Source organism: Puntigrus tetrazona, chromosome 10 (assembly GCF_018831695.1).
Source record: "Puntigrus tetrazona isolate hp1 chromosome 10, ASM1883169v1, whole genome shotgun sequence".
In the NCBI taxonomy this organism is placed as follows: Eukaryota; Metazoa; Chordata; class Actinopteri; order Cypriniformes; family Cyprinidae; genus Puntigrus; species Puntigrus tetrazona.
The window spans coordinates 3,514,975-3,527,157 of record NC_056708.1 but is presented as its reverse complement, the minus strand read 5'-3'; the positions used below and the strand labels follow the sequence as shown (position 1 = coordinate 3,527,157).

Below are 12,183 nucleotides of genomic sequence, written 5' to 3'. Positions count from 1 at the left end.
TAAAATGATGCGTGACTGGAATTTGACTGTCAATTAATTATTTCAAATAAAGATTGGTTTGTTGGTATAATATTTGTACAAATTGTGCACTGCATTTTCAGATGAATAGCAAATATATCCAAATACATTTAGCACCTCCATAGTCCATGTAATCTGTGTAAAGAGTCACGCCAGTGCTTTTCATTCTCTAAGATGTGTGTTTGCACACATGGCAGTGCTGAGCCAATTCCGAGCAGCTCTTTGAATGATCCAGCTGACTTTTTCTATTTAAAAATGGTAAAAATCTGTTTATATATGAGGATACAGAGGCACAGAAGGGCAAATGTATTTCAATAAATCTTAATGAAGTGAGTATTTATGTACATTCTCTCCATTTTTGTTGGGAAAAATAAATCTGGATCTGTAAACAATAAAATATATTGGACAACCAACGTTTATGGTAATTTGAAGGCTTTGTAAGGCTACTGCACAACATGGTGAAACATCCTTGTTTCATGGATCTGCTTTTTGTTTTCATATTGTATGAAATATCAAAAGGGATAGACATGTATGGACCATATTTTTGTAATCTATGCTACACAATTTTAAGAAATGATCTAACCTTATATTGGACAACTAGATTGAAGATTCTATTAATTTTGTTGTACATTTACATACTATTTTTTGGCATTTTCATTTATATATCATCTCAAATGATAATTAAATTAATTATAATAAAATGTTTTTTTAATGGGGTACTGAACTTTTCACAGACACTCTTAAAAATGATGGTTCCAAAAGGGTTTCGCAGTAGTGCCATAGAAGAACCATTTTGGGTTCCTCAAAGATCCTTAAGAGAACCGTTTTTCTTTTTGCGATGAACTTTTAAGATTCCTGAGAACCTTTTGTACAATGAAAATGTTAAAGGTTCCAATATAGAACTTTCATTTTTTAAGAGTGTATCTATTATCCAGCAAATCTTCTCCTAAAGATGTTCCCTCTGAATCGCACAACCTTACATCAAGAGAATCGGACGATCTGTGGAAAACAGGTCAGAAAGAGCGAGAAGCCAACTTCTCTCACGTCACAGAGGTGGAGGTGCTGTTAGTAACAGGGTGAGATTTGTTTTTAAGGAAGGCAGAGCCTTGGTGAATGTGCTCCAGGAAAGAGAAGTTGCGGGAGAAAGGTCACATGACAGCACAGCACTGGCAGCGTTTTTTCTTTTCAATACCTGTGGGTGGCAGTTCCTTGGTCGAGCTTTCATCTTTGCCTTCTGAGGACAGTTCGGTGGTATCGGACAGAGGCCGGCCCGACACAAGGTCAGCGGCGTTTCCATCGATGGTGGAGATATCAGTGACGGTCTTCTCCCGAAGAGATTTCTCATCGTCCTCATCGATTAGGACGATCTCAGCCTTGATGGTGCCGTCTGGCCAAGCAGCTTCTTGGATTCCTCCTCGTCCTCGACGCTGTGGTAGCCCATGAAGATCATGGTCACCGGTTTGTCGGCAGAGGCCTGTGGAGTCTCCGTGACCTCACCTTGGTAGCCTTTCCTCGGGGATTGTTTGTGGTCTTGCTTGGAGCTGACCTGTCCTGTAGTTGTCTGGGGCTCAGCGGGTGTGACGGTGACCCGGGCTCCGTCGCTTCGTTGCTGGGACTGGCCCACTTGTTGCATGAGCTCGTCCACCTCGCCGGGCTCCAGGGGTGCGTGCCATTCTCCAGTGTTGTAGATCCCCCAGAACGCACCTCGTAGATCACTTTGCGGCCGTCGTCGTAGACTTTGACGCCCCTCTGGTGAGCGTCACGTGGGCTGACCGCAGAGGCCGAGAGGATCTTGCTTTCACCCGTTTTCCGGTCCTTCTCGACGCTGATCTCCATGGCGTATAATGCTTGGGAAGAGTGCAGATGATTGTGGGTTAATGTCTACTCAGGGTGGCCTATCATGCATTACTGAAATGTGGCATGCTTGTTATTAATGGGTTTTTCAGTGATGACACTACATCCATGCAATATTTGTACAGTCTCTAAATTGGCATTGAAATCAGAACCAAAAAACAAATTCAACCTACCCTTTGCACTGTTATTACGCTGTTGCCAGTAACCGCTGCTGTACGCTGATGTAAACTTAGTTGACGACACGCTCGACACATTTTCTTGATTTTACAGAAATGCACCATTACTCTTATATTATATTGACAAACTGCAGTCTTTGGAGTTTATTAAAAGTAGCTTCCATTGCTTGGCAATATACGAAAAAAAAACCAAAAACACCCAGAGCTATTTGTGAGGCAGCTAATTTGATTTATCTACACCAGTGGTTCTAAAGTGGAAGCTTGCAACCTAAAAATAGGTTGCAGGGGAAAAAATACTAATGCAAATAATGAAAATGCAACTAACCATAAAATTGTGCAGCTAAAGACAGATAAAAGCACTCTTTTAAAAACAGCTGCATGACATATAGCTGTAACACTTTATTTAACGGTTACACCGATTAGTTGCTTATCAGTATGCATATTACCAGAATATTAGTCATTTATTGTTGCTAATTAAGCACATATTAATGTCGTAGTTAGCTTTTTTTATTCTAATTGCAGGTAATGTAATATCAATGAAATGTATAGTTTAATTACAATATTCTAAATGTACTAAATTAATCTTTACAAATGTGTATTACTAATATTTTTCAATAAATGACATACAAATTTAAATGGAAATTATATTGAAGCGTATTTTAGTGTTTATCATGCTTATCAGTACATTTTAACCAAATTTAAAAGGCAATAGAATTATAAAATGACATATTTGTATTAAATATTTAAGAGGGGGACATACAAAACACTAAGTAATTGTATGTATTGTACATTTAAACTATAATACATTTTAATTTAACTGCAATTAACACTTAAGTATATTTTTTACGTATATAAGTATATAATTTTCATAACAAAAGCTGTGTGTCTAATTAAATTATGATATTTTAGCTTATTTATTTGGAATTGCAAGTTCTTAATTGCCCTAGTGACTGTTGGTAAATCACATGCTAATAACATTTGCTTATTTATGAGCCAGTACAGTTCGTATTAATAATAATAAAGTTTGAGGCTTAATTTGAAGTACATTCTGTATGGTAACTATTAGTTGCATTTTCGCAACTCGATTTCCAATATAAAATCTACTTTTTGAGATTAAACCACTTGAGAACCACTGATAAGCCATTTATATAGAATGTACGAAATAATGAAATCAAACTCAAAGATTTTTGTTTTTATAGCTCTGCAACATTGTTCTATTCATTTCCATACCATTTCTACAGCGAGACATGAACTAGATGTGTTTGACTCATCTCCATCACATCACAGGTCTGCTTTCTCTCTGGAATGCTCATTAGCGCCTGCTCAGCAAAAGCAGGTGTCACAGCTGTCCAAATATCTCAGTTTAAACCTTTGAGATGTTGGTGACCAGTTACCCTACTGTGCATAGATTGCGAAATACACCATGTTGTCCGTTGGCTTACACGAATGCGCTGCGGTGAGTAACTGCGCCATCTGTAATCTACATTACCGTACCCTCTTTTGGCCTCGCCCAAACCCGTGACCAGCCCAGCCCCTCCCACATGCCCAACAAGCACCTACCAGATTTTCTTGGCGGTTGCTGATCCCCTGAAGCTGAGACGGGAGTTTGGGAGTTCAGTTCTGGGAGGTCCGGGATCTGGGAGCAGTTGTAATTCACCGCATCTGTCCGGTGGAGAGCAGAAGAGAAACTAAAACTAGATTCCTGCATTCAAAAGCCCACCGAATTTGCTCCCTCCCCTTCCAATCCCCCCGTACTAAACTGAGTTTCCCTCTCTCTCTCTCTCTCGCCCTTTTTTTTCCGTGAAGCAGCTGATTGCTTAGACAGCAAAAGCAACGCGAGTGAATTAGAGCATAACAATGGTGGGCTCTGGGTTGCAGGGATTCCCTGTGAATAGGTGGATCACGGTAAACAAAGTGCAGAGTCACTGGCGTATGTGTGGAGTTCAATAGTCTAGCTGAGGCAAGAGGGAAATGGTCCAAGAGGCTAAAGTTGGACCCCCCTGTCCGACAAATGATGTAGACAGACATGTGTTTGATTGATTATCTACCACTGTGCTGCTACCTTGGAAGTAACATCTGATGGATCACACAAATGTCCATGAACTTGGTACGAATTTGTATTCAGACTTAGTTTGCTACTACAGGACAAAAATGTGCATATGACTTCCATACCTCCATCTTGATTCTGAAGACTCTGTAGATAAAAAAACAAGACGCAGTGTGATTAGAAAAGATGACTCTGTAACATGCTCTTCTATGGTACTACAACAAAATATCAAGTGGCTATAACTGGCTACTGTGCACAAATAAAAATAATTATTACTTTTTAGAGCCATGTTGGTAATAACTGGTATCAAGGTGATTTGTCGGAAAGACTGTATTTTCTTTGAGTCTTGAGTTAGTAAGAAAACATGGCAAAACAAGCGTCTGGTTTGAACACAACTGACATCATAATTATGAATTTCAACCCATAAATATGAACTTGAAAAGTGGACTTGAGTGTACTGTTGTTACTGTCAAGTTACCTCAGCAAGTAACGTATTTCATCAGTTGAAACATTTACTCATCTTCTGTTACAGTAAAAGCCACTTGCTTTCATATTTTGTTGAATGCAATGGTATTAAGACATTTTAGTTTAGTGGCTGAAGTGTCCATTCACTTTTTGAGGCCACTCTGATGCATGTTCTTCTGAGGATCACATACCTTCTGGAGATCTTCAATAGATCTCTCTGTTTCCCTGCAGTCGCTCTCTGAGAACTTGTTCTTTAGCTGATATCTGTGATTCTTCATTCTCCAAAAGACTGATTTCTGATTCCAATCTACAAAAACCCACACACACAGACACACAAAAAATACAGCAAATGTAATTATTATTATTTGCATGCACGACATACATACGAATGAAATTTTTAGTAAATGCTAAAGACTTTAGAGACTTTCAATGGAGAAGTGCACCCAAATATATATATATATATATATATATATATATATATATATATATATATATATAATGATAAATGATAAAAATAATTATAGAAACTAGAGAATTGAAAACCTTACTATTCAAAATGTTGTTGTCTGTAAGATTTAACGAATTTTAAAGTGATTTTTCTAATGTAATATATAAAAAATATACTCTGGAATACTATAACAATTCAGAAATGTCAATATCATTTAAATGGTTCAGAAATCATTCTAATATGCTAATTTACTAAGCATTTATTATTTTTATTATCAATGTTGCTTAATGTTTGTTAAAGTTTTTTAGAACTTTGTAACCAATAGTCAAAAGAAATCAAAAGAAAGAGCAGCATTTTTTGACACACCACTTTTTGTAGCATTGTAAATGTATTTACTTTGCAATTTAATGTTTTCACGCTAACAAAATATATAATTGAAATCTTACAGACCCCAAGCACCTGAACACTTATGCATTTACAATTACACATAACAAAAGCTGTTTTCTGTCCCAAGCACAAAGCTATTATACGGCTTCAGGGTAGTTTTAATATATAGTGAAAAGATACCTTTATGCTTTTTGGAGTAAATATTTTTTCAATGCAAACAAAGCAGAATACACATTCTGCTAAAAATATAATTTTGCCTTCCACGGAGGAAACAAAATCAGTGCTCTTTATTCCCTGATGAAAAATGAGAACCATAAAACCAAATCTCCTGTTTACTGTATCATGTCTTTGAACTTCAAGTGTGTTTTTTCAGGCGTACAGATGTGCTGCCCATTGAGTGTATTCGCCGCATGGAATGCAGTCGTGTGCACACATTGTGGAAGTGAATGAGACACATCCCTTCAGTGTCAGTTAACCCATGCATATCTCTCTTTTCCCAGCGGAATCCATTCTCACTCATTCTGAATGCTGGCAGCCAATGAGGAAGCTGCCGGCGGAGGAACCTCGCTGCCTCCGCCTCATGAGAATTTCCTGCTATTGTTTGATCTCTCTGAGGTTACGTGGTCTGCAATAACAAAAAGAGAAGAAGCCTTCCCACGATTCCTGATGAAAATTACATTTACAAAAGGACATGTGCTATCTATGTATACAAACATAATGGATGGCCATGAATGCATCAACATGTGGCACTGTCTGAACTTCTTGTTTGAAATTCAATTAAAGGAACCCCACTGGTTTTTCTAAAACTTGAAAAGAGCTCCCAAAGACTGTAAATAACCAAAAATAAACAAAAAACAAAAGTAGTCTATTTGATATTGAGTATGTTTTGAGGAAAGAGCGGCTTAGACATTCTGTGAAACAACTCTTTTTTTTGTTTCTGATTACTTATTATGGAAACTTAAAAAAAGAATTTACTGCATTAATTGCAATTTACTGAATATGTATTATAGTATTAAATGCAGTTGGATTAACCCACTTTGGCCACTTCTATGTATTGAAATATTTTGTATTTGTTTGTATTATACATAGTAATTATGAAGATGCAATTCAAACCTATGAAATGCATTAACTTCAAATGTGATATTTGCACTTAAGTGCACTATGACAAACGATTATTAAAACAATGATTATGTATGCACTTCAAAATTGATATTATAACAAAGTGCAGTTTTCAAAAGCGTGTTAAGAAACAATGAAATACTCTATATTTAAATATTTAAATGCCCTCAAGTGTTTTATTAATATTGTATTTTCTGCAACTACGTTTTTAAAAATACTTTTAAATGTGATGTACACTACAAGTTCACAATACAGTTAAGCACACTTCTTTTTCAGAACATGATGGACATCACTGTGGGTGAACCGTTTCTTTAACATCTGTGGGCAACAAGAACAATTGTGCGTTTTAATCATAGCTCGGTAATGAGGGGTTGCCTGCAGTAGAATGTATTTATGCTGTATTGGTGCAAGCCTAATTAGTGATCAGTGGAGAACAATTAGCTGAGGCGTCTAACGATGAGTCTCAGCTCAAGATGGGAGAAATACACACACACACACACACTTTGGGTGAACACTTTTATTTTGTACTAACTTTTAGTTCTACTAACTATGAGTAACTTTGCGACTACATGCCATCTAGCAGTCATTAGAGTATTCAACCATCTGCTTAACATCTGCTAACACTTTATTTTGATGGTCTTCTATGGATGTTATACTTTGCAAGCGCATGTCAACTTATCCTACTAACCCTACGACTCTACTAATACTTTAATGCAAGTTAGTCGGCATACAGTTGCAAAGTTAGTTAAAGTCAACAGAAGGAAACACAAGAATGGCTACGTTATGGATACGTGTAACAAAGTCAAAGACCCGAGTCTTCAAGGCCCTCTAGTGATTGAATCGTGATATAGCATGTTTCATGATGTGTAAGACTAACACATCTCTCAGACAAGCTTATATCTATATATTATAGTTTATATCATAGGGTTAGCTCGAATGCTTCTTATTCTAGTGAATTATTTTGTAGGGTTTGCAGCTGTTTTTATATTTATATTTAGATTTTTCTGGATGTATATAGGTTCGTGACTCGTGTCCAAATCTCTGAAAGAACAAGCACAACTATGAATGGAGCATTTCTGTGAGCTATAATTGTGTGAGCACACACGGTTGTGATTGAACACATAAGGCCCTTTCACTAGCTGTGTGTTTTCTTTAATAACTGCTAACGCAGGACTTCCATGTGCAAATACCTAAAACACGAGTTTGTTCAGTAAAGTGTGAAAAGTCTGATTTGAAATTATTAAGCAGATTTCTCAGTTATTTAATATTTCAGTGTTAGTTTTTCCATTACAGAGAGTCCCTTCATTCCATGCCTGTAAGCTGTGATGGGTGTTGACCATGACTCATTTAAAAGCAGATTTTCCCCATTTTTCTTTTTCCAAAGCTCCAAAGTCCGAGGTCAAGAGTGCATCTTGTGCTGCGTCTGGATGAGCTCATTCAGGTCTCACACCCACCGCTGACTTCCTGCATCATTTCTCACGCTTCCTGACTGCGTACATCACTTTCTCCTTTTGGTTATTTCCACTATTCTCTTTGGTGATTCTCATTGGATTATTATGACTGTATTATAGTGAAAGTATTGTAATACAGTGAATGTATGACATATGATTTCATTTAAATCATCTTAAATTACTCAACAACATTAAATAATTACATACGGTTTATTACATTTCATTACAGTAGGACAAGTGCAAAAAATTATAATTTTGGAATGGGTTCAAACTGGCATGCGTATTTGCTGTATTGACCAACAGAAAAGTTCCTTGGTTTGAAAGTGACTTCTTCATACATCACTATTCTACTGATCTTTTTTTTTACATTTTTCAACTTTTGCTGCACATTTTGTGTAAATACTTGTTTTTGTGTAATTTATGAATACCAAGTAAACAGTACATTGTTATTAATAAAATAAATCAAAAGTTCTGAAAGTCTTCCATGCCATTGACTAGCTGTCTTGTAATTTCTCACCTTTATTTTCTGCTCCTCCTCCCCAGCACCTATCCTGTCATAACCTACTACAGGTTCCCTTTGTGTTGAAGGAGGATGTTTTACCTTCATACAGTCTTGTACAGTGGTGTGAAAAAGTGTTGACCTCCTTTTTTGCATGTTTGTAAACTAAATCTCAAACCCACATGGCCCTGTGTGAAAAGTGCTTGCCCCCTAAACCGAGTAACTGGTTGACCACCAACTACAATCAAGTGTTTGCATCTTTACACAATTGTCATAATTCAGCCACATTGGAGGGTTTTTGAGCATGAACTGTCTTTTAAGGTCATGCCACAGCATCCCAATAGCATTTAGATCAGGACTTTGACTACAAGTCTTCATTTTATTTTTCTTCAGTCATCCAGAGGTGGGCTTGCTGTGGTGTTTTGGATCATTGTCCTGCTGCAGAACTCAAGTTCCAGCTTCTCTTTGTGGTCACAAAACAGATGGCTGGACATTGTGGCTCAGGATTTTTTGTAGACAGCAGAATTCATGATTCCATTTATCACAGCAAATCTTCCAGGTCCTAGAAGCAGCAAAACAGCCCCAGGTCATCATACACTACTACCACCATATTTTACTGTTTGTATGAGATTCTTTTTCTGAAATGCTGTTACTTTTATGCCAGATGTAATGGGATGCACACCCTTCCAAAAGTTTCATTTTTGTCTTGTTAGTCCACAGAGTATTTTTCTCCAAAGTCTTGGACATCATCAAGATATTTTCTGGTAAAACTGAGACGAGCCTTTATGTTTTTTTGCTAGCAGAGGTTTTCATCTTGGAACTCTGCCATGCAGACCATTTATACCCAGTCTTTCTTATGGAGGAATCATGAACACTGACCTTAACTGAGGCAAGTGATGCCTGCAATTCTTTGGATGTTTTTGTGGGATCTTTTGTGACCTCTTGGCTGAGTCGTCGCTGTGCTCTTGGGGTAATTTTGGTCGGCTGGCTACTCCTCGGAAGGTTCACCACTGTTTTCACCATTTGTGGATAATGGCTCTCACTGTGGTTTGATGGAGTTCCAAATCTTTACAAATGGTTTTATAACCTTTTCCAGATTGATAGACCTAGATAAAGTTGTGGCAGGAGTCAGGCGTGGGTGTGTCTAGAGACATTGAACTCAGGTGTGATGAAGCACAGTTACGCTATGGTTCAACAGGGGTATGACATTATGTGTGACAAACATGCAAAAAAAAAAAAAATCAGGAAGGGAGTCAACACTTTTTCACACCACTGTAGTTTAGCAGAGCAATTATTAAAAAAAAAAATGTCTTAAATCGGCTTCATTTTGTCCAATGCATAATATAATTTCTTCTAGTTTGGAGTTGAAATACGACCCTGAAATATATGAGCTGTTTTTGTGTTATTCACACATTTGTAATCATTCAATATCTATGATGTGAGGTCCTGTGTTCAGCCAGAGTCCATCAGCAGTAGAGCAACCTCCATAATTCATGTTCCCATGACAACAGAGATTGATTGCTTCCTGTCCAGTTAAGCAGATGTCAAATGTGAATGGCTGTAAGGGAAATCGCTTAGACTTGCGTCTTTGTCGCAACTGTAATTATGAGGCAACAACATAGAGATTCAACTCTGAGGTGTCCTCAGACTGAGATATGACTTGTTTCTAAGGCAACGCTCATTATGAAAAAATAAATCCATGTGTGACCATGTTGACAGCAAAATATTGCATAAATTTACCTCAATATTCTCTCACTAAATACTGAAGAAAATGAAAGTGCTCCAGTTAACAGCGGAAATTGAAATAGTACTGATCTAAACCAAAACACACACATACACACACACACACACAGTTATTTTAAATAAACTAAATGATAACTAAAATTATATAAATAAAATAATAAAAAATGCAATTGCAATTCATTTTTAAAGAAGTCTACACACTAAAGTAGTGAAGCACAAAAAAATTAAACTTAAATAAAATGTATATTTTAAAATGTTTAATTATTTTAAATAAAAACTACAATAATATCTCAATAAAAATTTAAGTAATTTAAAACTTAAATATTTTTCATGCTGACTGAGGAAGCTCCATGCTCAGCCCAAACAGGGGAGAAATTCAGTAGCTCACGATGTTAAGAGGTCTCAGCAATAGCCAGCCTTATCTATAACAGTGATGTGATGTTTATTTTTACGTCTCTCTTTCTTCCAGTGCGAAAGGAGAGACCTTACACTTTCTTTTCACCATATTAGGAGCTCGTATCACACAGTTGTATAAACAGTGTGTGTGCAGATGTGTCAGGGAGGTGCTTTAAGACTGAGTTAGTACCATGTCAACGCCACATTTTTCTTGGAAAGCCTGGTAGTTAGAGCTTTACTTTAGACTCAGTGGCTGGGACGTCTTCTGTAATGATAAGTTTTTAAGAGAGGTCTGTCTCGCAAGAGATGCACTGCTGTTTAGCCCAGGCTATAGTTAAAACCACCAGCGCAATACAGCCAAAACCATTTACCATAAGCTTAGTTTCAATGCTTTGTCATTATTTTGTTCAGTTTTTTTTGCATATTAAGCAGGCAGGCATAACCTCATGCTTTATGTTTTCAGTGTGATACAGTAATGTATCAGTTAGGATGATTTGTTTAAGACTATATTTGCATATTTCTAAATTATAGACTTCTGTTGGTAATACTGCTCGGTCTGCCATCAGTCAAACTTTTGCAGGTGTAGTCTAAAGACACATTCCCACTCACAATCCTCTTATTTTAGACTAAAAGTATTTCTTAGCTTTAAACTGTTGCTTCTTCTTTTTTTTTTTTTTTTACCAGTGAGGAAGTCATCTTGTCTGAATCAGGAGAAAATTCTGCAGAACTCAAGCATAGTTCACAAGCCAAAAGAGCTAAAAAAAAAAAGCGATGTGGGTGGATTTTTATGTGAGAGACAACATGAGATGGACTTTTTATTAGTGTTACTACAAATTATAGACTCATGTTTTCAACCTCATTGGAAATATGTTTCTCTACCTGCATTGCTGCGAAACTCCAAAACGTGTATATGAATCTCTGCAGTTTGCCACAACTGTTCTTCTTTTATCGCACAAAGTATGATTCGCAGGTCCACAGTTTAGATTAACAAAGCCTACTTTTTTCATAATTACTTGAGGAATGTCGTGAATTCAAACATGCTATGACATCTAAAAAACGTTTGCTAACTCAGTAGGCTAGTTTGGTGGCTAACGTGATACTACTTTACACTTAGTCGATGAAGAGCGACGTTTTGACAAAACAAAATAGCTCAAATCTGCATTAGGTTGTTAAATGGCACAGTTGTATCAACAAATGCGCTTTTATGCCACTTTTGCATTTGTTAACACTATCGGGTAGATTTAGGATTGGTTTGGTGTAAAGGACATTTCCAACATGATTGGGCATTAACTTTTAGTGACACTCTTTGAATATTTGAATTATGAACCTCCACAATATGTGTCTGCAGCTACATATACAAACGTAGCAATATGTGCCAATGTAACAAAAACCTGCCAGGGTCATGCATTGAACTCACCCCTCATGTGTTGTTTTATCACCCCTCACCAGATGGTTCACTTTGAAACTGCCATGAAACGTTTATTAAGTTACATAATAATGCTGCTGCAGAAAAGAAAGTTGAACACTTCATTCTTTTTTATCAACCCTGGAAAAAATGAGTCTTGAGTGCCATTTATTTT

General features: G+C 36.9%; 1 protein-coding gene across 1 annotated transcript in view; it reads right to left on the bottom strand.

Annotated features, from left to right (window-relative positions):
• The window catches only part of LOC122352579 (A-kinase anchor protein 2), a 71,752-nt gene that overhangs the window by 41,340 nt on the left and 18,229 nt on the right, over positions 1-12,183 (bottom strand). The window contains 7 exon segments of the mRNA XM_043250031.1: positions 1,211-1,408; positions 1,411-1,674; positions 1,677-1,865; positions 3,609-3,710; positions 4,221-4,242; positions 4,752-4,787; positions 4,789-4,867. Of these exon segments, the coding sequence (XP_043105966.1) occupies positions 1,211-1,408; positions 1,411-1,674; positions 1,677-1,865; positions 3,609-3,710; positions 4,221-4,242; positions 4,752-4,787; positions 4,789-4,867 (890 nt within the window).